The 23,342-nt window shown below is 33.2% G+C and overlaps 1 protein-coding gene across 2 annotated transcripts in view; it reads right to left on the bottom strand.

Moving 5' to 3' along the window:
* The window catches only part of LOC124640733 (IDLSRF-like peptide), an 84,562-nt gene that overhangs the window by 13,207 nt on the left and 48,013 nt on the right, over positions 1 to 23,342 (bottom strand). Inside the window, exons 2-3 of one of the 2 annotated variants that reach the window (XM_047178638.1) lie at positions 10,213 to 10,335; positions 5,827 to 5,841 (exon numbers count right to left, since the gene is read on the bottom strand). In XM_047178638.1, coding sequence (XP_047034594.1) covers positions 5,827 to 5,841; positions 10,213 to 10,333 — 136 coding nt within the window. In that variant the 5' untranslated portion in view covers positions 10,334 to 10,335. The remainder of the gene's footprint in view (positions 1 to 5,826; positions 5,842 to 10,212; positions 10,336 to 23,342) is intronic. The other variant, XM_047178639.1, reaches the window with a different exon arrangement.

The following is a 23,342-nucleotide window of genomic DNA, read 5'->3' as shown; positions in this document are numbered from 1 at the left end:
CGCAGGTAAAGCGAGCGAAAAATGTTCCTAAATGTCACCTTAAAATACATCGGCATTTTCACGGAGTATTTTAAATTTTTCGCCGTGTTAACTTTTAAGGGCATTGTTATGAAATGTTACGTGTAAGTCCTAGTAATATTATAAACGAAAAAAATTGCATTTATGGATGCAGTTACCTTTTTTTGTTCGTCTTTCACGCAAAGACTGCTCTATTGGATATTGATGAAATAAATAGTACAGTCAACTTCAGGTCAGTGATAATAGTTTTAAAGGAAAATCGTACTTATTACCATACAGTTGACGTGTATGACAGTTACCACTAATGTGCAGTTTACTGTACATACCTAATACGTATAGCATGTACATTTATACATACAACTATGACTCACCCGGTTTCGTGACATTAAACGTCTCTTTTGTACCAGTATCTAAGTACTTACTGTATTCTACCTTCGAACGTATTATACAGCCCAATATCAGTAATAGGTACAGCGTATTCTCCGAGACATAATATCGTTATGCCATTTAGAATCGCTATCTCATATTGATAATATAATTTACACGTAACCTTTCAAAGGGCTCAGGTGTCTGACGTTGATATTACCTTCATACATAGGGATATATCAGTAAATAATTTAGTACCTAATGTAACAAGACTCATCCCATTTCAGATCCTAATTTAATCAAGCACTGACTGGAATTTCAAAGCTCAAGTAGCACTTAGTGCTAGAATTCATTAAGTCTTAATTTAGAAATTATTCTAAAGTTAATCATGATTTTCTTGGGATCTCTGACTGAAGGTTATTATTACAAGCGATGCTAAGACGTGGACTTACGTTGGATTGGCCAAACTGCAGTGATCAATCAAAATCAAAAATCATTTATTCAAACTTGGCTGTAAGACAGCACTTTTTGAACGTCAGGAATCTACATAAGACAGCCCTCAAAATGCCCAACCTTCACCACTTCCTATGTGTTTTTGCTGCGAAGAAGAAGTGGCGCAACAAACTCCCCAGCAATGCCTTTCGAACCTATCGTAGAAACACCTAGAACATTCAGAGAACTATTTATAAATACATAAAATATGTATCTACTTATAAAGTTATATGTAACTAATTCAAGCTTATCAGTTGTGTTAGCATCCGTAACACAAGCTAATAAATAGCTTACCTTGGAGCTAACCAACCATGTGTGAAAGTGTCAAGATATTATTATTATTGATTGAAGGAACACGCATGATTAACAGCGTTTTCAGACCAGTGGATTTGAATGACGCTAAAAACCGAGCGACCTGCCACTGATTTTGCTGCGCAGACAAATATCAACAAGCTTGCTTTACTTGGAAAGCGTAATAAATCATTCTCTAAAACTCTAAAAAGTGACTTTTTGTAGCACTTAGGTATAAAAATGTCAAATTATGCCACCAGTTTCGTCGATAAAAGCCTCATTCGCGTGCATACCATATTCGCAGAACTGGCTAAACATATAGTTCGCGAAATGTTGTTACTAATTAATATGCATGAATGTACCTGTTGTAATAAGATTTATGAGTTTTGAGCTAGTTATGTTACTGCCTTATGGCAGGTAGATCATGTTTATGATGTTGGTACTTTAGTTGTACTAACTAGTTTCTATTTGTGGTTATTGTTTGTGGTTTATGCAAGCTTATTAATGTCATAAATTGTATGCTTACGGTGATTGTTTTTGTTTGGTTCAGGTTTAGCTACTTTCCCTTTTTCGTGTTCCATTTCTTTTTGAGGTTGTATATTTATTTTTGTGTCTATTGAACATTAATTAATATTGATCACGTACTTATACTCACGTTATATACAAACATGTTTATTCATAATTCGTTCTAATTAAGCTCGATAATAGGTAAATTACAAATTATACCTACTTGTATTCTCATTCAAAGAGGCTTAAAACCCGAGGTAAAACCAGGGGAAACAGTTAATATACAATAAAGCACCCGGTTACAAGCCGCAATAAACTAAGATCGTTATAGCCGACTGCGTAGAACGAGGTAGTGTTTCGTCATTATAATTGATTGCCTCGAGACATCGTTACTTACACCATGATATATAGGGTCGTATAACATACTGCTATGGTAATTATTATGGTGAGGGCGGTAGTTAAGACTGATGGAGTAACATTATATGGCAGAGGTTACTGCCGTTGCTTGGTGTTAAGAAACAGTAATAAAAGCAATCTTACTTCATAATATGTGTTTGGAAAAAAAATGCAAAAATACACAAAAACTACTTAAGAAAAGATTTTATGCTGAAGTGAGATCAGTAAAAATAAATTAATGAAAATATTTTTCATCTAGGTAGCTGTTTCTCGCTGCTCCCAAGAAAACAACTTCCCTACACGAATAAATGCAGCCTATATGTCCTTTCTACGGCTCTAGAACTTCTGAGTTCCTCAATTCAATGAATTCAGTAATTTTCAATGATAAAACAAATTCATAATAAGAAACAGAAACGTTCCAGACAAAAGAAAATCTAACTAGCTGCCGCTGTATACGTTTTTATTGTATTAGAATTGTTTTCACAATACAAACACCACCGCCCGAGGCTGCCACGTTCCATCGGCAAATCTTTCAGCAACGCTGGATATATTGTACTTACGTTACGTAATATAAATATATTTCCTGAGAGGATATGGTTTCAGGTATCTGCTATATATTTTAGAAGTGATATTTAAAGGTTTGTTTATTTGTATGTAAGTTTGGAAATATTAGTCTGATTCTGTATGTCATAAAATGATTTTCGAGGGGAAGTAAAAAGTACGAACAAGGCAAAAGCACAATTAACAAGATGAAACCAGGCGTCATGGTCACCTTTGCTATAATTTCACGAAAATGGCTGAACTTTTATTGACTTTTGGGAAATTTTCTCTTTAAAGGAAAAACACTTTGTATCCTTCAGAAAGAAGAATAAAACTTAAGTGTATTTTATATAAATATTACTCTTAAGTTTCTTATACAAGTGAAACCGCGAGAAAGAGGTAGTATAAAAATATTCCGCAGAGCAAACTCTCAGGTATCCGCGATATATTGCATATTTCGCTGGATTTTACACTCCAACTATTATACAAGCTTCCTCATTTTACCTTTCGTGTTTCTCTGATATTCTGAGCTTATGTAATATATACGTTTATATATGTATATATAAAGTTAAGCTCGTGTGAGTATGTATTGTTTTATAATATTGCTGGCTGTACGTGTTGTTGGATATATTTGTTAGTTTTATTTTCTTTGGTTATTTTTAGACATTGCTACGAGAATTAATACGTAGCAAAGTTAACTACAAATGATTGTTGTAGCATTTGGCTACGGCGTAGTAAGCATTAGCGTAGACATACGTATTCTACGACTTAATGTGAAATAATTATTTTATCGCTAAGCTTTGTATTTAATTTCGGATTTTTAAATATATCTAAAATGCATATTTCCATCCTAATATAAGGTACTTTTATGTACAATCGATGTTACGATTATACTGATTAACTATCATTTTTCATATGTCCATTTTAATATAGCAAAATATTTCAGTAATCTACATAGATATTAGTCTTATATACAATCTCCGAATACATAACACTTAATAGCTAGAATATAGTCACAATATACCAAGCCATCTGTCTTACTCAAGAAAAACAGACACCACATCACACATCTCTAATATTATTAAATAATATCATCATTTAGACATCTAAGCCTACAGTGATCTGTCACAAGAACATACGTCTGTCATAATGTTTGCCCACGTACGTCTGGCCTTTATTAAGTACATTACATACTTCATGCTGTCATTTATAAAGGACGGCTGTACCCTCAGGCCTCGTTAAGGACATAGGTACGTTTATAGTCTCTGTGGGCATTGTCTATTCTTGTGACAAGAATAGACATGGCTTTGACGATTTTTTGGGCCATGTGAACATGTTTTTGGTATGAGTAAAAATTGTTTGACTGTTGATATAGGTGATGGCATAACACTAGTACCTAATGACTCCACGGTATTGTCAATAAAGGTTCCCTACACAAAAGTCTTAAGTCTTTTGCATTCAGTACTAACGGCCGAATATGTTCCAGTATTCCTACATATACTTATTTTCTTATAGGTATATACCGGAACGTATTCGGCCGTTAATGTATGATTTTGTAGAATGTTCAGAACTTTTTATATCCGATTCTACTGCTATCATTTATGCTGAAATGTAAACGGAATCAAATCAACAGTTCAACTGTATACCACAGACAGACTTATTTACTTTTATCTTAATAAAATAAGAGTATTGAAAGCATTTGCATGAAACTACATAAAGGAGAGGAAATGTGAGGAGAACAGACAAACAAATAAACTTAGCTATGAGTATCAATTTCCTCTCGTTTCCGAGAAAATAACAACGTGCTCTGTACCTGAAGCTTTTCAATTGTGAAACATTTTCAGCGTTCGTTTGCTGAATATTTGAAAAGCATTTTTATTTTCCAGTTTTAAGGCACGGTCTCACTGAAAACTCCTGTTTATTTTGTCAAAAATACATTGTTATCTAAGCGTAAACATAGTCACAAAATATCTAATATCTCTTCATATTCAAGGTGTGATTTGAAAAAAAGTTAGATCAATTAAGCCCGTTGAAAGTCATTTGTCAATCCGAAACTTGAAGATTTTGTTAATTTTATCTCTTTGATTTGAATTTTCAAATTGATTGAACGAATAACTCCAAGTCCTTATACATATTCATTCCCCATCCAGCTGAGGTTAAAAAAAGCATGAAGTACAAGAAAAAGCGAATTGATTTTCCTTAAAAAACTGTGTATTCGGCTATCACAATACACTATTACGCAAAAAATGTAGTGTTTACTATTTGTTGGCGTGTTTCTGACATCAGGAAAACTACAAAAAATACCAACATTCAACAGACTGTTATAATAATTCCAGTTTCTGAATGTTTCAATTGCGTTGCAGAATAGAGTGTATGGTACAAGTAGGAACGAGAAGCGATCAATAACTCATCCGTGAAACTTATACTAAAGGTAAAGGTGATACCTATTAAACGTGATCATCACGTTAGATTTGACAAAAAATTCAAATTCTTTATTAAAGATAATATTCAACTGTATACATGAAATAAATGCCTAAATAATTGAGTAGCCTCTCTAGTTTAAATATACATACCAAAGTATAGTGTCTTTTCCACACAAAGGATATATTTTAATTCACCAAAGTATAGTGTCCTTTACCCAAACAGAAAAAAGAATTTTGAAGACAAAAAATAAACTACACAATTAATTCTAAAAGGATTTCTTCTATTTACATTCTGTATTACCCTTTCAAAACAAAATGGCCGTCTTTGTACCATTATCCAAGTTTTCATTTTTACGAAAAAAATATTTTTATCATGTCACCTTAATTAAACTAAGAGGCGGACACTAATTTCATTTGATGAGCTTAGATTAATTAAATGAGATACTTGTTTTAATTGTGCCTAATTACAGCCATTAATTCTGGTTCTTTTTTATTAGTGAATTTGTTATGAGAAGAGTGATCAGCGATGTTGGTGCGAGGAATATTAAGTAGAAGGGTTGCTCTTTTGTAGTAGGTACATTCATTAATGTTTTTTACGTATTTTATTATTATTTATTATTATTAATGTCTGATAAAGGACAGTAAGTAACGTTTGAGAGGAAAAAAGTAAAGTGTGCAAGAAAAAAGAAAAATGCAAAGATTCAAACATTCAAGAGATCAATTTATTCAAAAAGAGGACTTTAAAATTAATGAATTTTGTTTGTGGTGAAATATTTAAAAAAGAAGTACTTACCGCTGAGAGCATGACCTAGGATAAAAAGAAAACGTTATCAAGAACAAAGATATGTTAAATAAAAGTCGTCGTAGTCATACAGATTTTTCTTACAACAAGGTGGTACCGATATACTTAGCCAATACATTGTACGACACAAACCTCTCCGATAACCTACCATTTCATTAAAAAAAAAGAAACGAAAAATGTTGTCAATAAAAACACTCTACTCCCAACCTTTTAAACTAGTAGTCTGCTATAAAAACGTTTCCCGCTGCGTCTTATAACTTGGACCAAACCGACGATTATTTCAAATACAGTTTGCAAGATAATGGCGACTACCCCCTGAGACGACAGTAATGAGAGCCCGACTTTCTACACTTTTTAGCGATTTTAGACCTTATCCCCTTGGGTTAAAGACGATATCAGCATTTCTTTGGCATCCCGTGGAGAAATGAATTTGTTCTAGATATTTTTTGTGGGAAAATGTAAGTTTTCTTTGTAATTGTTCGCTGGCGGTATTTAACTTTGTAATTGTGAGTGTCGGTGATTTTTACAGTTTTTTCTTTGTTCTGGCTGTCTGGTTATTATATTAAACGGAGGCTTTAAAATATCACCACCCATATTTTTTATCATAATTATAAAATAGGTGCATGTTTCATACATACAGATTTTTTAGGTTAAGGCATTAAGTTACTCTTCAGTCATGCTTGAACAAAGAGAGAAAAACCAGGCCATAACCTAATGGAAAATATTTCCACTTTGAACTCATTTATTACTTCCTCATAAACCCTTCTTCTTTCTCAACTTTTTATATTTCCTTACAAATTACGATCATTCATCTTGTACCTGAAGGAAAGCCATTTCTGCCCAACTTTTCCGATAAACAATGTCTTAATCCTTTTATTGTATCAAAAAGATGATAAATAATCTTTTCTGGTCGTAAAGAAAAGATTAATCTTTCCATTATGATAGAAAACAATACAAACTTTTTGTAATTGTTTCACCGGTGTTTCATTGAATCTCAGCCGTTTTATTTCTCTCAGAAATTGTGGGATTAAACTGTGAGAAATGGCGCCGAGACTAATTCTTTAATCACTTATTATTGTTTCTTAAGAACTCTTAGAAAAGGAATTTTAAGCTAAGAAAGAGGGTGCGTCAGAAATGTTTATTCTTATAAATAGATCTTAAACGAAATGATTGGTATATAAAATATGTTTATTTTATTTTTGATATACGCAATTCATTTTGCTCGTATTGCAGTTGGCATAGAATCGTTGTAGACGCTATTTATTTGACTCACCATATCCTGGCGCACTATATATTTTTTAATGATACGAGACGACATATCGACTGCAAGCAAGCAATACCTCCTATCTGACTCCGGATGGATTTTAGGGTAGGGGCACAATAAAACTTAATAAAATCCTTATTCCGAGGTATAATGAGATACTGAAAATCCAAGTTTTCTTTTTTTACGCATAGGATTGATTAATAAAGTTTTTTTGTTTTTATTTTGAGTCTAAGGGTAGTTTATATTGTATCTACCGATACAAGTTTTTTTAAACAAAAATGTCAGATAGGAGGTATTGCTTGCTTGCAGTCGATATAACATTTAAAAGAAAGGTTTTATGCAGTTTTGAACATTCATACGAGTCCGTCTATTAATAGATACTTGTTTGTTGTTACGTACTAATGAATGCATACTCTATAATACTATAAGTAAGGAAGTACATATTGGATCCTACCAAGAGGAGCGGCCGTGAAGCCAGGCAAAGGTCTCATAATATATTCGACGAATTTAACTTTCTAACAAGTAATAGGAAAGAGAAGAAGGCTAATGTAATAAAATATTTAACTGATACATGTTGCGTGTCTGAAAGAATTATTAGATAACACTTGTATATTAATATGCATTTTATTGCTGAAGACATTGTTTGTTTTCTAAAACGAGTTAATCTCAGAACTGCATCGATGTGAATAACTCTTTCAGTTCTAGATATAAATTATTTTTTGAGGATGGTTAAAGGCTTGTTTTCCGGATGTGCGAAACATTTCGTAAATAGAGCCAAAGTAAACAATACACCGAATCAGCAAGCTGAAGTGGCAGTGGGCTGGCCATATTAGCCGAAGAACCGATAACCGTTGGGGTAAACGAGTTCTAGAGTGGAGACCACGCCTCAGCAAACGTAGTGTAGGACGTCCTCAGGCACGGTGGAGTGATGACTTGCGCAAGACGGCTGGCAGGAGCTGGATGCGAGAAGCCGAAAATCGATCTCAGTGGCGTGCACTTGGAGAGGCCTATGTCCAGCAGTGGACTGCGATAGGCTGATGATGATGAAACAATAGGGTTGTCAGTAAAAAAGTAAGTTATTGCTCCAATATTATTACAATTTCTAATCATACCTTTTTCCATTTTTTTGTATTCCTACTTACATGGGTTGTTTTTTATAAAGCAAACCTTCTGTATCTCCGCTGCTAGTTTACTAAAATGAAGCAATCGTGGAAACACGCTGGCCCATTCGTATTCAGAATATATTACGTTATCACAGCCCCGACTCAAACAAATTCACAAATTAACACCTTGTTTCAGACTGTTCAGAACGTTTCAGACCGTTTCAGACTCAGTTGAAAGCTCTGAGATTAAATGGCAGACTGTAAAACCTCGTAAGTACACCTTGTTCTAAATATTAAAGCATCTGCTTCATTTATTTTGTACAAAAATGTGGTTTTGTTGCCAGATTAGATCTTGAGATTGAGTAAATAGCTAGCTGACTGGAATAATTTCGTGCGAAATTGTAATTACTTAGGTACTTCTTGAGCTTTAAAATGGAACTTTTTACTTGAATGGAATGGATTTTTTAAGTAATTGCGAAATATTTTGGTGAATGCATTAATATGTAAGAAAGTACCGAAATAAAGTAGTTGAATGTTGAAATTGGTACGAAGTTTGAAAGGTTACTGAGTTAAAGTAATAAAAAGATACACGTTCACAACAGTTACTTCATTATAACTGAATCCATATACATATCTACGCAAATATCAACTCCTAAACGATCTAAATTCTCATCAAACCAAGCTTAAACCGAAATTATTTCAACATTTCTCCCTTGATTGGTAAACTGATTCCCGCACAAGCGGGGCTCAGCAATCAATCGCCGTGATAACCAATCACGATGTAGATACACGAGTGCACCGAAACAACATGGCCGCTGTTTTTAAAATTGGAACGCTTCGAAATTGAGTGGTGGAACGGAGCGATGATATAAAATGTGTTTTGTTTAGGTTATAAAATATGTATTTGTTTCGTGGAGTGGACAGATTTTATGCTATTGTAGTTTTATTTTTTTGTGTTTATTTTTGTAAACTGGTTTTATTTGGGAGCTTTTGATAGAAAATATTTGTATAGTTTACATTGCTGCCAAAAATGTATTTTGACAAAAGTTTTGCAGCAATATTTGTAGTGTAAATTAATATAAAATAAGAATGGCCGTGTACCACAAAGCACAAACACATACCTACATGCGAATATTAAATTAACTCCTACAGCTTATTAATATCAACTAACCGTTTTCGTGTAATTCAATACCGTTCCTACCACATTCGAGGTATTAATTAATAAATAATTATACGAAACAAAAGAACAATGGCGAGTTCTGATAAATTCATTTTCATTTCCCTTCAGTTTGAATAAATGGAACTGATTCAATGCTCAAAGGAATTGTGAATCAATTAAATTAAAATTGAGTATGTGGTTATTAATAAATGTTCTCCCGAATCATTGTGATTAACGGAATAAATCACTGTCCTGTATTTTTCTTTGAGCGGTTTCTGGGAAATAATTATTTTCAGTTTTCATTATTAATCGTCAGTATTTATACATTATTTGTGTCGATGGTAAAACTACCTATGTGTCTATCTACTATACTATATTTACTATATGTCGGCAATAAACCAGGTATATAGGTACAGTTTTAATCTGTGGATGGTTAAGTGTTTTGATGTGTTTTCTTTGTTGAATCATCTATGAGTTATACAATAAGAGCCTTGACACAAGACGAAATAGACTGAATTCTACACATAAAGAAATCGTAGATGTCCCTTGTGTCCCCGAAAACTGACACGTGCACCGCTCACGGCTTTCTAAGCAGCTGAGGCGGTAAGAGCGTGAGCAGATTTTCCACAATGGAATTTGAGTGCATGCAACGACGACGAGTAAACATCTGCTTAGTCAAAGTCTGTCTCTTTTATGCATATCCATGATACCTTTGCCGCATGTGCTTGAGAGTAGACTAATTGTCTTGCGGAATTAACATCAACATTTTTTTTATAATATTTCCAAAATTTATCTTAAATGTCTCCTAATAAGCTAGTTGGTTAGTGTTAATATAAGCTAGTAATACATACCAGAGCGCTTAGTATGATGCCCATACAGCCTGTTGAGGTCAAGAGCGAGCACCGTGTGCGGGAGAGCACAGCTCACCGCCGCCAGCGCAGCCACGCACGCCGCCATACGGCACGACGACATCGCTGAGGACAATAGGAAAAATTGAGTTAAAATATTGTTTAGTCTTTGTAAAAAAACTTATTCAAAAAAGACTTCGAATTTTCCGAGTTTACAGTTGCGATTTTGTAGATTTACCTACCTAGTATAAAATAGTTTTCATTTATATTTATTTTTAGTGTACGTGCAATAGAAACAGAGTTTTTGCTTGAGTTAGTTAGTGTGAATCTAATCATAGGTCACACGCATCCGAATACACAGATACTTGCTATTGCTACGAAACTACTACGCCGTAGTTACGCCTGCTACGCTGTCTTAGCAGATGAATTGAATTTTGTGCGGTCAAGTAAATTAAAATCAAGTCGGCAAGTCATTTCTACAAAAATAAAATAACGACATATTTAATTTATACGAAGGATGAGGTATGTAATTTAATGTTAACCAATTTTATAAGTTATAAAACATACACAAATTTTCCCCACAACACACGCTCACCACATCAAAAACACCACACACCTAACAGAATTTCCAAAATAAACGTCAAACAAACAAAAACCTCAACTTTGCGACACAACGCTTAACAAGATAACTCGTTTACTTACTGACGATCCCAATATCTTATCTGCTGTTTTGCTTACCAGAGATCGGCATTCGACATTACATACTTGTATAGAATATAATAGTTTTCTCTTATAACTTCCTAGTTCAACTTGCATTGTATAACTTTCTCAGAGTCAACCCATAAAATATTGTAAACACTTCTTTTGTTTCCGTTATTATTGTAAATACATACATAAAAACTATAATACCTACTATGTTTTAAAAAGAGTAACCATGGAGTTTCTTGCCCGTTCTTCTCCATAGGAAGCTACTTTTGGAATGGGCAACTAGAATCAAGCTTATTTATATTTTTCGACGTTCATAAGTGCTCGTAATGGCCTTAATGAAATAAATGATTTGACTTTGACTTTGAGAGAGCTCATGTTAAAATTCTATCTCTAGGTAGCAAATGAAGGGATAGATTGAATATTGGGACGGCCTTCAGCAATACTTAGTATCAAGCAACCTTTGAACCTACAAACTTGGTTGTAACCGATAACTTGGGGAACAAAACTTTGCTGAAAACTTAAGGTTATACGAAACTTGGCATAGTTAATTAATTAATAACATTGTTGGTATAATGTTTTAGGTTCTTGCGAAATTTTGAAGGTATTGCTTTGAATAGTTTTAGTTTAGTGGGGTTTTGTGCTGAGGTTATCTGTTTTTGTTAGACTTTAGGTTCCATTACTTAGCGTATTTGGTGACTAGGGACAAAGTTTATGGGTATTAATTTACTTTCTTATTTTTAAGTCAGGGTTTAATTTAGTATTTTGTACAACAGTAAAAACAGCAATTTTTGGATTTTATTAAAAATGAAGTTTTATTTTATTGACGTACTGGTTTATTGTGTTCAGATAGACCGAAATCTTCTCTGAGATCATGTTTTTATTCGTAAAGTAAAACCACACTGTCATCATCATCATCATCATCAGCCTATCGCAGTCCACTGCTGGACATAAGCCTCTCCAAGTGCACGCCACTGAGATCGATTTTCGGCTGTATTCAACTTCATTTGCGACTGTCAATACATACTCATTGTACAAAGAAACAAAAGAACGAATTGTCTTTGTAAAAATAGACAATCAAATATTCATGTAATTTCAGATATATTCAGTATATTTGCATATCATTATATAGTTTGCATATTTATTCTTGCTTATCTTTGCAGAGTTTATTCAAATATGCCTAATTACGGATTACGCGCTTAAAACGAATATACGGTGAGTTTTTCTCTTTTTTTCTGCGTATTTTCATTGCATTCTTCAGTTTCAGATTAAAGGAATAGCGAGCTTTAAATACATATGTTTGCAAAAATAATTGGCTAAGCTTGGATCGTATTTTTTTTAGAATATTTTAGATGTGCTTTACAAACTGTTTCTGTAAAGAATATTTAAATGACATGTGAAAAACCCTTGTTTAATTCACTTTTAACTTGGGATAAATAAAGTTATTGTTGTTTGTGTGGAAAACAACTAAAGTGATTATACTACAGAAGCCGTAAAAACAGTACCCAGGTACAATAAAAAGTCACAAACCGTAATCGCAATAAAACTACAAACAAAAGCAATATCTAGCCACAAGTACCAACTATAGACATTTAAATTAAAAACAAGAATTACCTACAAAAAAGTAGGTATGTCTATACACTTTACAGTCTAACTTTTTAATTCAACTTTGCTCGCAAACCAAGATATGAATAGAGCCATTAAAAAAAGCAAAATTTAAAACGGATACTCTACCATTCATTTCCTAGTCTCGTTAATTAATACGTACTTCCCAAAGTAATTATAAGTTTGCTCTCTGTATCTGGATGCTGCGAGTTCAGATCTCTCTCGAGACGAGATGATGAGGAGTTTGTACTTACAGAGTAGATACTCGTGTTGTCTGTTTAAAGTTTGAGTTTTGAAATTGTGTTGAAGTGTTTTTGGAAGATGATTTTTTCATTATTCGTTTGAGTTTCTTGTTTAAATGTTGCTAACACGCTTAGGCCACGAAAATAAATAATATGGGCAATTTGAGGCCTCAATGAAAAACCGACTATTCTGTTTGGGCTTGTATTGTTTTCGTTTCCTCAATAAAGTACAGTTCTTTAGTAAACTTACTAATATTGAAAATATCAGTAGGAAAACGCCAGCTTTCAAAGTAAAAAAAAAATTGTGAAATCAATCGCTACATTTCCTGAATACAATTCAACATCTTAACTATCATTATCCATACCAATTACAAATATCACCCTACACTAAATTCAACCATACCATCTCAAGATATTAATTTTAACAATCATACGATATCCATACCATTTGCACACATAGGCACATACCCTATATTAAACCATACCATCTCAAGACATTGCTCCTAACATAAACACACTACGTCCTACAATTTCCATGTAAATCACAGCAATTCCATGCATTTCCAACGCATATATCAGCTCCAGGCCAAATCTTGCGAAGTTCCGAATTCTCGGTACAAATCCAATTTCCTTCAAGTGGGAAACTAATGCATCTGTGCGCAGCTTCATCGATCGATGTCCTGAGAGATTTAGGAGCTCCCCAAGGCGGATGTATTTGTTACTGTAAGTGCTTTGTAGAACGTATGTTTTGTAGCTTTCGAGATCTTAAAAGGATGTTTCTTGGAACTATGGTGGTTGAGAAAGTGGTGTTTGTTTCATTATTTTTTTTTTTTTATAAAAAAACAATTACAAAGAACTGACTTCGAAAAAAACTATAAATTTGTTTAGAAGTATATTTCTTTTATCGAAATCGGTTAAAACTGTGAAACAAAATGTAGAGGTATATTATATGTCGGCAGGCAAAAAATAGTCGCGGGCAGATAAAATGGTGTAATCGCTATTTTAAATAAATTTTCACTATCTCTATAACTGAGAAATGAAAATTTAATATAGCTGCCATATTATTTATTAAAATAATTTGAGAAGACGAAACGCTAAAGAAAACAGATCGTTATTACGTTAAACTTTATATAATGTTTCTGACAGGTTAATCAAAAATTCCTTCGAGCTATTTATCCTCTAATAACATACGCAACGCGTGTGGTTCCAAGAACAATAACATTTACAAGATAGAAATAATAATGTTGAATGAATCTTGTTTCATAAATTCCACTGTTTTGTTAGGGTCTATTTAAATTAAATTCTACAATACTTAGTTTCAAACAAAACTCAACAGTTTTCCGCAATTTTTTAACCATAGCCAAAATGATCGGCGATCTATCAAAACTGACAGGATAAAAATTGGTAGCTGGATAGCGATTCTCTTCAATATGTATTTCGATTAATCTAGTCGCTAGTAAACAAAATGACTAAGGCGTATTTTATGATCTTTTATCTTCGAACTACAAATTAGCCTGCAATAATTCTTCTACAATCATAATAAATATCTAAGCTAACCTTCTTTCCTACACTTCGCCATATTTCATTCCGGGAACGTTGTTACAACCATTTTTTGTCGAGCTCAAATAATTTATTAGCATCCGTCTAGCCGACCAGGTGGTTTTAACAAATGGAACATACATATTTTTTCATATTAGGGGTCCTGCTCAAAGGGTCGGGAACTTATTAATACGCCTACACTGTCTGAAAGTCTGACAGACTGTAAGGCTCGTGAGTTATGGAAAACGTGTTAAAATATTCACAGAAAACGTTACTACTTGATGGATGGATGTTTTCATGATAAACTGGTAAAAGAATAGAAACAATAAGGATTTTTTTTCGCAAACAGAAAAAAATGAAATATCAAAATGTCTTAAACGTACATTTTCAGAAAGACCCAAATTTTCAAAACGTTTTTCCGCGTTCCTAAATAAAACATGGAAGGTTCAATTCATTTGTAAAGTCAACTTCGTTACTTAGGTAACAAATTGTGTCCATTCAGACTGACATACAATTCATTTGAGTGGGGTATTGACCCCCTAACTCCACCGGTTATTCGTAAGTTCCATTCCCATCATATTTTTTGTTAAACTTTGAATTTATTTCACGTCTTCCTTAGGTGCGAACCATTTTGTTTTATAAATGTAAGGTAGACATTTCTATGAGCCATTTTTTATTCAAGTAAGAGTGCTCTGCACACTGCAGATTAAACAGATGGCCAACAGTTTTCTCCATGATCAGCATTTTTTTTTGAAGAATATGAATATTCATTCCAATAAAAGTGGTCAGTTGGTCTGATACCGGCTAAATACCAGATATTTGTAATGTGCGAACTACCATTCATCTTCATACTGATTTATGAGCCCGAACTATCGGCCGACTAAAAGTTTGCAGTGTGTTGGTACTCTAGTCTATTGTTTATTTACGAGAAAGTCTCTGGTGTGAAGCTGTGTCTATAAAGTATTGTGTGACTGTCAAATAAAGATTTCCTTCCATAAAGTGATAGAATATATGGAGTGTCAACAGTATCTTTATATCAATAAATAGTGAGGTACGGTTTGTTTAAGTTATTTATACTATAGTATAAAGCTGCAGGGGATGTTGTTTTGAAAACAGCGTATCTCAGGAACTGCACTTCCGATTTAAAATATTTTTTCAGTGATAGATGGCCCATTTATCTAAGTGAAACTTCTAGGAAAACATAGTCAGTATTGAAGTATTTTACAGACAAAAAAGTGGCGTATTCTATATATAATAATCTGTTGTGTCTAAATAATCTCGCTTTTCTCGTTAATCTAACCAAGCAGTCTGAGTTTTGTTCCAGATTTATGTTTGCTAGCACAAAAGCTTAACCTCAATTTATAAAACCTTATTACCGGCTACAATATTGCAGAAACAACATAAAATATTACAAACGTTAAGAATAATAAAAACAAATAAATTTCCAACAACGCAAACGAGTAATAAACTCAAATAGACGAACAAATCAAAAATCTATCTTTTCAATTTTCTTGGATCCATAAATTTTCTATGTAACCACAATAACAACAGCCTGTATAAACAAAACCATATTTCTCGGAACACATTACGTCACGACTATATACAGGGTGAGTTTTTCTTCTCATTGTTTTTCCTTTCACAAATTACGGCCTGTCAGACGACGCTGGGGTCCAGAATACTTTTTTACGCAGAAAATGGTCTGAGTTATAGTTTGAGTGTCTCAGTTTTTTTGGCAACAAGTGTATTTTTTTGGTTTGACGTTAGATGTAGTTTTTTTATTTAGAACTAGCTTTCGCCCGCGGTTTTAACCGCGTCCCGTAGCCGGATGGTGACAAAAACTATCTTAAAACCTTTTCCCGGGTCTAAGTTACCTCCCCTCTAATTTTCAGCCAAATCGGTCAAGCCGTTTTCATGTTTTGTCGTGACAACGGAAAGCGGGTTTCATTTTCTATACGAATATTATAAAGAGGAAAACTTTGTTTGTTTGTAATGGATAAACTCAAGAACTACTGGACTGAACTACCATTAAAAAGCTATATTATCTGCGAGTAACATAGGCTATATTTTATCCCGGTGCGGGCAGTAGCTCCGATGGGACTCCGGGACGCGGGTGAAACCGCGGGAAAACGGCTAGTTATATATATAGATAGATTTAATGCAAGAAATAATCTCAATCATCATCTGCCTAGCCTTTCCCCAGCTATGTTGGGGTCGGCTTCCAGTCTTATCCGAGAAAGCTGAGTACCAGTGGTTTACAAGGAGCGACTGCAGTACGAAAGTTTAAAACATCGAATTTAATTTACCTACCGCATAACATATTTCATCCTTTACTCTACTGTAAACATCATAACCACACGTCAGGTACACAAAAACATGAAAACTTCATAATTTCACACACAAAAACGCACGTACACCGTAAATCATGAAAACCGAGTCAGCTTACACTGCGTGCAATTGACACCGATGTCGTTACTCGTCGCGTCACGTCGTGTTGCACGTTGCGGCTTTTGCGCGTCAATCACGTTGCAGCAACGTGACACGCCGTCAATACCATGTTTCGCAAGCACGTCAGTCATAGTTGAAAGCTCTTTGTGAGGTGAATTCAGTATTAAATCACCTGTTATGGTAGCTTTGGTCAGTGGTCCGTCCTGACCAAAGCTGCGTCCCGTGGGTGGTAGAAAACCGGCCAAGTGAGAATCGGATCCGCACCCCTTAAAATATTTCTTATATTCTAGTTTTTAGTTCAGTTATTGTATTTGTTGTTATAGCGGCAAGAGAAATATATATCATCTGTGAAAATGTCATGGTTCATAAGTCAGCCTGGTGATAGACGGACACCGAAGTATTAGGAAGAGGGTTCCGTTTTACCCTTTGGGTACGGAACCCTAAAATATATAACTAAAAAATAAAACAGACCAATATAATAGAACAAAGACTCTTACACTATTTTTAGAATTATTTTAAGTAAATACGTTTTTATATTCCTTTCACGGCCCATTTTCGTAATAAACTTTTGGTCACGAATTTAATTAAATTATAATCCTTAATATTAGCTACCTGTCAGATCTTTTTAATTTGAAGATAAACAAGCTTTTCTGTGAACAAAATATTATTACTTTTCTGTAAAAGTTTTCTTAAGAAAGTATGTTTTATTTTTATGAAATCTTCGCGTCGAACTTTTCATAGAAGATAAATGTTTCTTGTCTGATGAACAATGAATGAATAAATAATTTTAAGTATATAAGGTTTTTATTTAGGCGTGTATATGTTGGACGCAATTGAATATTTTTACACCAGTTTATTAAAAAAGCGCTTAAGTGCCTTTTGACATTCTAGAGTAGTTATGTCTGAAGAAGTATACAGATAAAATAATATTTTTTCATTAGGTTTACTCTATTTTTACACGTTATTTTTTTTTATAAAACATTTTAAAATGTGTCCGTAAAAGGATCAACAGAACAGAAGATAAAATATCAGAAAATATTTCCACAACATTTAACAAGAAATCCCCCATAAATATTCAAAGCGTTAATATCAGATGTTTCGGATAATCCAATGAAAATACAAAATAATGGGTACATAGGTATGTACCACAGGTATGCGTGGGACGTACTTACTGGTACAAAGTTTATGTATATGGATTAAATTCATCGTGGAAGGTGTGTGGGCGTTTACTTGTTTTCAGAACAGTAGGTTCCAATAAGCGGTAATGGAATTTTCTGTTACGCAAAAAAAATGTGAACCGTGTATGAATATTTATCTTGGTTAATAAGTTTGACAAATACGTGAGAATAACGAATGGGAGGAAATTGGGTATATTCGTTTAATTTTATATTTTAAAGAGGTACTTTTTGTATTTTTTTTGTATTCGCAATTACTGAAATGATTTAAAAATTGTTTTATCGTGTTTGCAAATCGGCTCCGTAGTTTTGGAGCCTTTACAGAAAAAATACCCTCCTGATAATTTTAGTCTTAAGTCTAGATATATAATTTAAATAGTAACGACGAATGATTGCCATACAAAATGTATGTACCCACTAGAGCAGTATATCAATTGACAAGAACTTTAACGATCCATCTTGAAACTAGATCACTCGAACATTCTCCAGTTACTAACACAGTTAGACATTTGATACGACAGAATGTCTTAAAGGTTACATCTAAAGGGAATAACGACACGAAATCGATAATATAACTTTTGGCTTTCTGTTTGATACCTACATAATATATGTATCTGAAACTCCAAAGTTTTTAGGTATATAAAATATTTTATTTAAATACGTTGTGGTCGACCAATGCCAAAGTCACTTTGTTATGCCTTCATGTAAGAACGGCTGAATCGATGATAGCAAAATTTTCCATTTATATAGTGTGATCCTAGAAGTGGATGGATATATGCTTATTTTATCCGGGTGTGCAGATAAATATAGGTACGTGCGGAATCTAGTACGATGATGTGGTAGGAATTCTAATTTTGTTTGGCTTGTTGTTCTGTGGTCTAATACTGGTATTCTAAGTTTTAGTTTTTCTCAAACTTGGCTTTTATTTATTGGTCAGACCTCAAATATGAATATGTCAGGTTCAAAAATATAATACATCTTCTGAAGAACCTTTTGATTGTCCTATCACAACCCAAGATCTAAATAGTCACTTTTACCGATCGATATTCCTCAAGTATAAATAGAATACCAAATTCAATTCTGTAGTTTGTCAAGGCACTTCGGTACCACTATTTCTAACCTTTCTGACGTCATGATTCTTTGAATAGCAACTTTTAACTTAAGATATTTCGGTCCCAAAACACTGACGTAGTTTGGGACGTACCGACTGAATTACATCGAAAAACCGCATCCGAAAGCGTTTCTACCTTCCATCTTTTATTCCGAAAGAACATTTTTGAACCTAGAAGGATTGTTTCTGGGAAGGGTGCTCGATTTCTGTTTTGTTTATTTATTTTAAAAATATATTCGATGTATACGGTTCTAGTTGCGTAGCTACTATTAAGCTGTACTAGAGGTATCTATGTTTCATGAAATTACTATGAGTCGAGAGGCAGGCACATATTGACTTATTTTCTTCTTATATAAAAATTTCCACATTTTATAATATCATCAGTAGGATTATATGAGACTATTTCACAAACGAACATACAAAATTGAAGTGGAATATAATTTACAACATCACAAAAATGAAAATTGAAGTAAAAATATGAGCTTTCTGCTAAAATTCAGTTTTACTATATGGTATAAAATTACATTGCCCAATCCTTTTATCTCATTATACGGCTTGGTGAATAAATAATGAGCATTAATTAATGTTTTCTATCGCCATCTAACTTATGCCGAAATTTTCTAATGTTGATGTTCTAACCCAAGAATAATTTGCCATATAACTAAAAAAGCACTGAAACATCGCAATTTAAGTTTTACACAAAAGTCCCAAAATCAAAAATCATTATAATTGGTATCAAAAAGCCATGTTTTAACCCCTCTACTAAAATCTTGTAGATAGAATTCCAGCTAAGTTGACACTCACGCGCAGTCATCCTCTCAACAGAATGGCATTAATTAATCAAAATAACGAGAACCCACTGCTTACTCAACGAGATACTTCATGTGACAAGGAGCATTAACAAATGGAGGGTTCTTTAACGTGAGAAAACATACTTATTAGGTTAGTAAACTTGAATCATGTGGATACGAAGAATTACTTTTGTATTTTTTACAATAGTTTTGAAACTGTTACAAATAAAAGTTTGTGTAACCACAAAACAGTGAAACAAAGCTTATTTTATGCTTTTCCTAAATCATCTGTTTTCATGTAAAGTTTTAAATCCATGTTCAGAAATAATTAACTCAAAGCTTTTGTCAAATAACTTGTCTCTACGAAGTTGGCTATTAATGAAGCCACGTTATTCAAAAGTATATAAAACAGAGCTATTTGACGAAAGTCGTACATGCTCACACATGACACATTCTGTGATACGAGCTCTGCTTCACCCAACTCAATGGTTTAGTATTCCATTTATTACCTCATCCGTGACATACACTAAGAGTAAATTAATTTACCCGTTTTAGCGTTTCGTATTCTCGTTTGGAACCTAACAAGTTTGCGCTCTTGAGAAATTGTTACGTGTCTGAAGTGCTGATGTTAAAAGGAAGCTAATTTAAGGCTGTATAATATTTACTTTTCGTTTCAAAATCTAATTTACATGCCATTTTTTAATTGTATTTAGTTGTATATATGTACAAATAAGTTATTTTTTAAGTCATGTAAATATACTTTCTAGAATATATAGAACATTAATGGCACACAATTTTCAAAACCTGTAAAAAAAGAAATTCGCAATTTACATGCCTACATTTTATTTTTTTTCAGCAGTTCCAAATTTGGGAAAAATAATAATACTCGATATTAGAGGTAGGCTAAAAATCTTTCAACAGTAATAAATTATCTACAGCTATCCTAGTACATAAGAAAAGATTGGTTTGGAAAAGGAATATGATTCGTTGATACCTACATCTCTTTATTTCTAAGGCTGGGTAAATATTAAAATTGTTTAATTAATATTAATATACAAAACATGAGAATACAATTTAAGTTTTTAACGCTACAAGAAAATCTTATTACCAAGTTATTTCATTTACTTAAAGTTTTGATAATTTAATCAGTGTTAGAATTTCAGTTGTTAATTTATTTTAACAGTTTAATTTAAGTATGGCAATAAGTATTAATAAGTTTTGCATATTGTTTCTAGTAATTTATTTTCGGAATAAATACATATTGCTAGATTTGTCTATGCTAAAACTTCTTTTTTTTATAATAATTAGGTAGATCTAAATAAACAACATAATATACTGTCATGGCATTGGCCATACATATAAAAAAACTCTATTATAAAAGAACATTAAAACATAATCTTACAAGAAGCGTTACCTAAATATTCACGACTTATCAAAATCGCCTACTAACGAGTTCTTTCAGAGAAAGATTGAATTTGTACGTGACATTCATTTGATGCATTTAAACGATCTAATTAAATGTAGTCAGCCTCTTTCTTTGCTCATGAGTATGGGCTACAGGCATGTAATAATGGATTCTGAAAAACATAAGAGATATGATATGGCAAACGTTGTACCGTGTCTTATAAATCCTCATATCTCTTCATATGCAGATCTTTGAAATAGGCACTGAAAATTGCTGTTAATTTATGTATACTTTCAATAGATTATCCGCCGAATACTGTGCGGGCGACTGTAAGCAAGTATATTATTAAAAACATTAGACCTATAAGCGTACACATCCTCACACCTTTACGCCTAACCTTCTCTTAATATCAATCATCAAAGCAAAATAAAGAACCATAGATACCTCACGTTCCCAATCGAGAACAATCATACAAGTACACAAGAAGTAATGAACCGTTACTCCGTCATACGTGATCCTACAGAGTAAGGAAACATAAGCGGAGATGCCATAATGCAGGTAGGTTAGGTGCTTTCTTCTAGGTCAAATTCGTACAGCGGGCATGACCAAAACGATCAGTTACTAGTGAACTAACGTGGTGCTCGGGTTCTTTGAGACATCTTTCAAGGATGTTTAGTATTACAAAAAATGGTCGGGTCCAAAGAAGGTGTATAAGGGCGAAAACAGTAACGTTCCTCGTCCCCCGCACACCCGCATTTTGGCCCGTAACTTTCTTAGGTGATTTTCGGTTATGTCACCTCCGCTAGTTATTTTGTACTCTATCGATACGTGATCCTCATTCGTCGGATGTCAGTAATGAGTTCGGATTGGATTGCGTGTCTATGTCACATTGATTGGATGGGACAGCTGTCTTTATGAGGACATTGACGCTAAATGTGCGTAGTTTTATCTTTGAGAAGGTATTTAGTGGGAGAAAGTCTTAGTATGTAGTGAAATAAATATTTGTGTGGGTGTCTGTAGAGGTTCGTTTTTCATGTGTTTTTTCATGGAAATAAATATGTTGCGCAATGTTGTGTGGCTTTGAATTAACGTTCAAAAGTTTTTGGTAACTAAATTTTTACTAATTGGTATTTTTTCTAGGTTATAGTTTTTTTTTAACAAAATGCTCACGAAGTGACAGATGAATTTTTATTTGAGACAATTTTTTACGGATATTTGTTTTTGGTATTTGTCAATGGCTTTAAACATAAGGAACCCTAAAAATCCGTCACTAACATTAAGCAGGTCATATAAAATGAATGCAAATGTACCGGGGCGTGTTCTAGTCACTCTATTACTTTCAATTTGCTTCAACTTTCTGAACGTTTAGCGAGCTTTTCATTAAGGACTTTCTAAAGCTCTAAAGCCACGGAGGACTAAACTAAAGCGCTAGGAAATTAGTGTTTCAGCGAAAATGTTCAAGTAAAGAGTTTTATGTAGTTTTTAATTTATATTTTAGTTTGAAATAAGTTGTGTAAGTAGGAAATTATGAAGGAGACAGTTTGAAGGACATAAGACAAGTTTGTTTTCGTAAGACTAGGCATTTTATTTACAGTTTTTATTCGAGCTTATTTCTAAAAAAATATTCAAGATTTAAAAACTGTACAATTATTTTTTTCACATAATATAAGCAATATTTCTGTATTTCTCATTTTATGAATATAATAATTTATTTGTTAAACATAGGTATAGGATTATAAATAACGATAAAAGCTCTTTTCCAGCCATGTTTTAACTCATCGTGTTTTAAGTTTTAATTTGCTAACAAGAGAAATTACTAATAGAAAGTTTCATATTAATTTAGTAGCAATATAGACATAAATATTTTCATTAAGATGAAAGCCTCTGTTATACAAAACTATCTGAAATCCAAGCTTTGTTCCTTCAAGAGTTAACGATTATAGTTCTAACATTAATCTTGCCCATTGAACTTGCTTTGAACTAAAATCCTTTGAAGTTAATCCAGTTCGAAATTTATTAAATGATAATCTCTTAGCAGCTACTTATGTAAGAGTCTACTATATTTCTCTTATTATTGTTACGGCTTAAAACCGAATTAAATATCATTACGAGAAA

The sequence above is a fragment of the Helicoverpa zea genome, chromosome 21 (genome assembly GCF_022581195.2).
Source record: "Helicoverpa zea isolate HzStark_Cry1AcR chromosome 21, ilHelZeax1.1, whole genome shotgun sequence".
In the NCBI taxonomy this organism is placed as follows: domain Eukaryota; kingdom Metazoa; phylum Arthropoda; class Insecta; order Lepidoptera; family Noctuidae; genus Helicoverpa; species Helicoverpa zea.
Note: the sequence above shows the minus strand (reverse complement) of the source record. Positions and strands in the feature narration are given on the sequence as shown.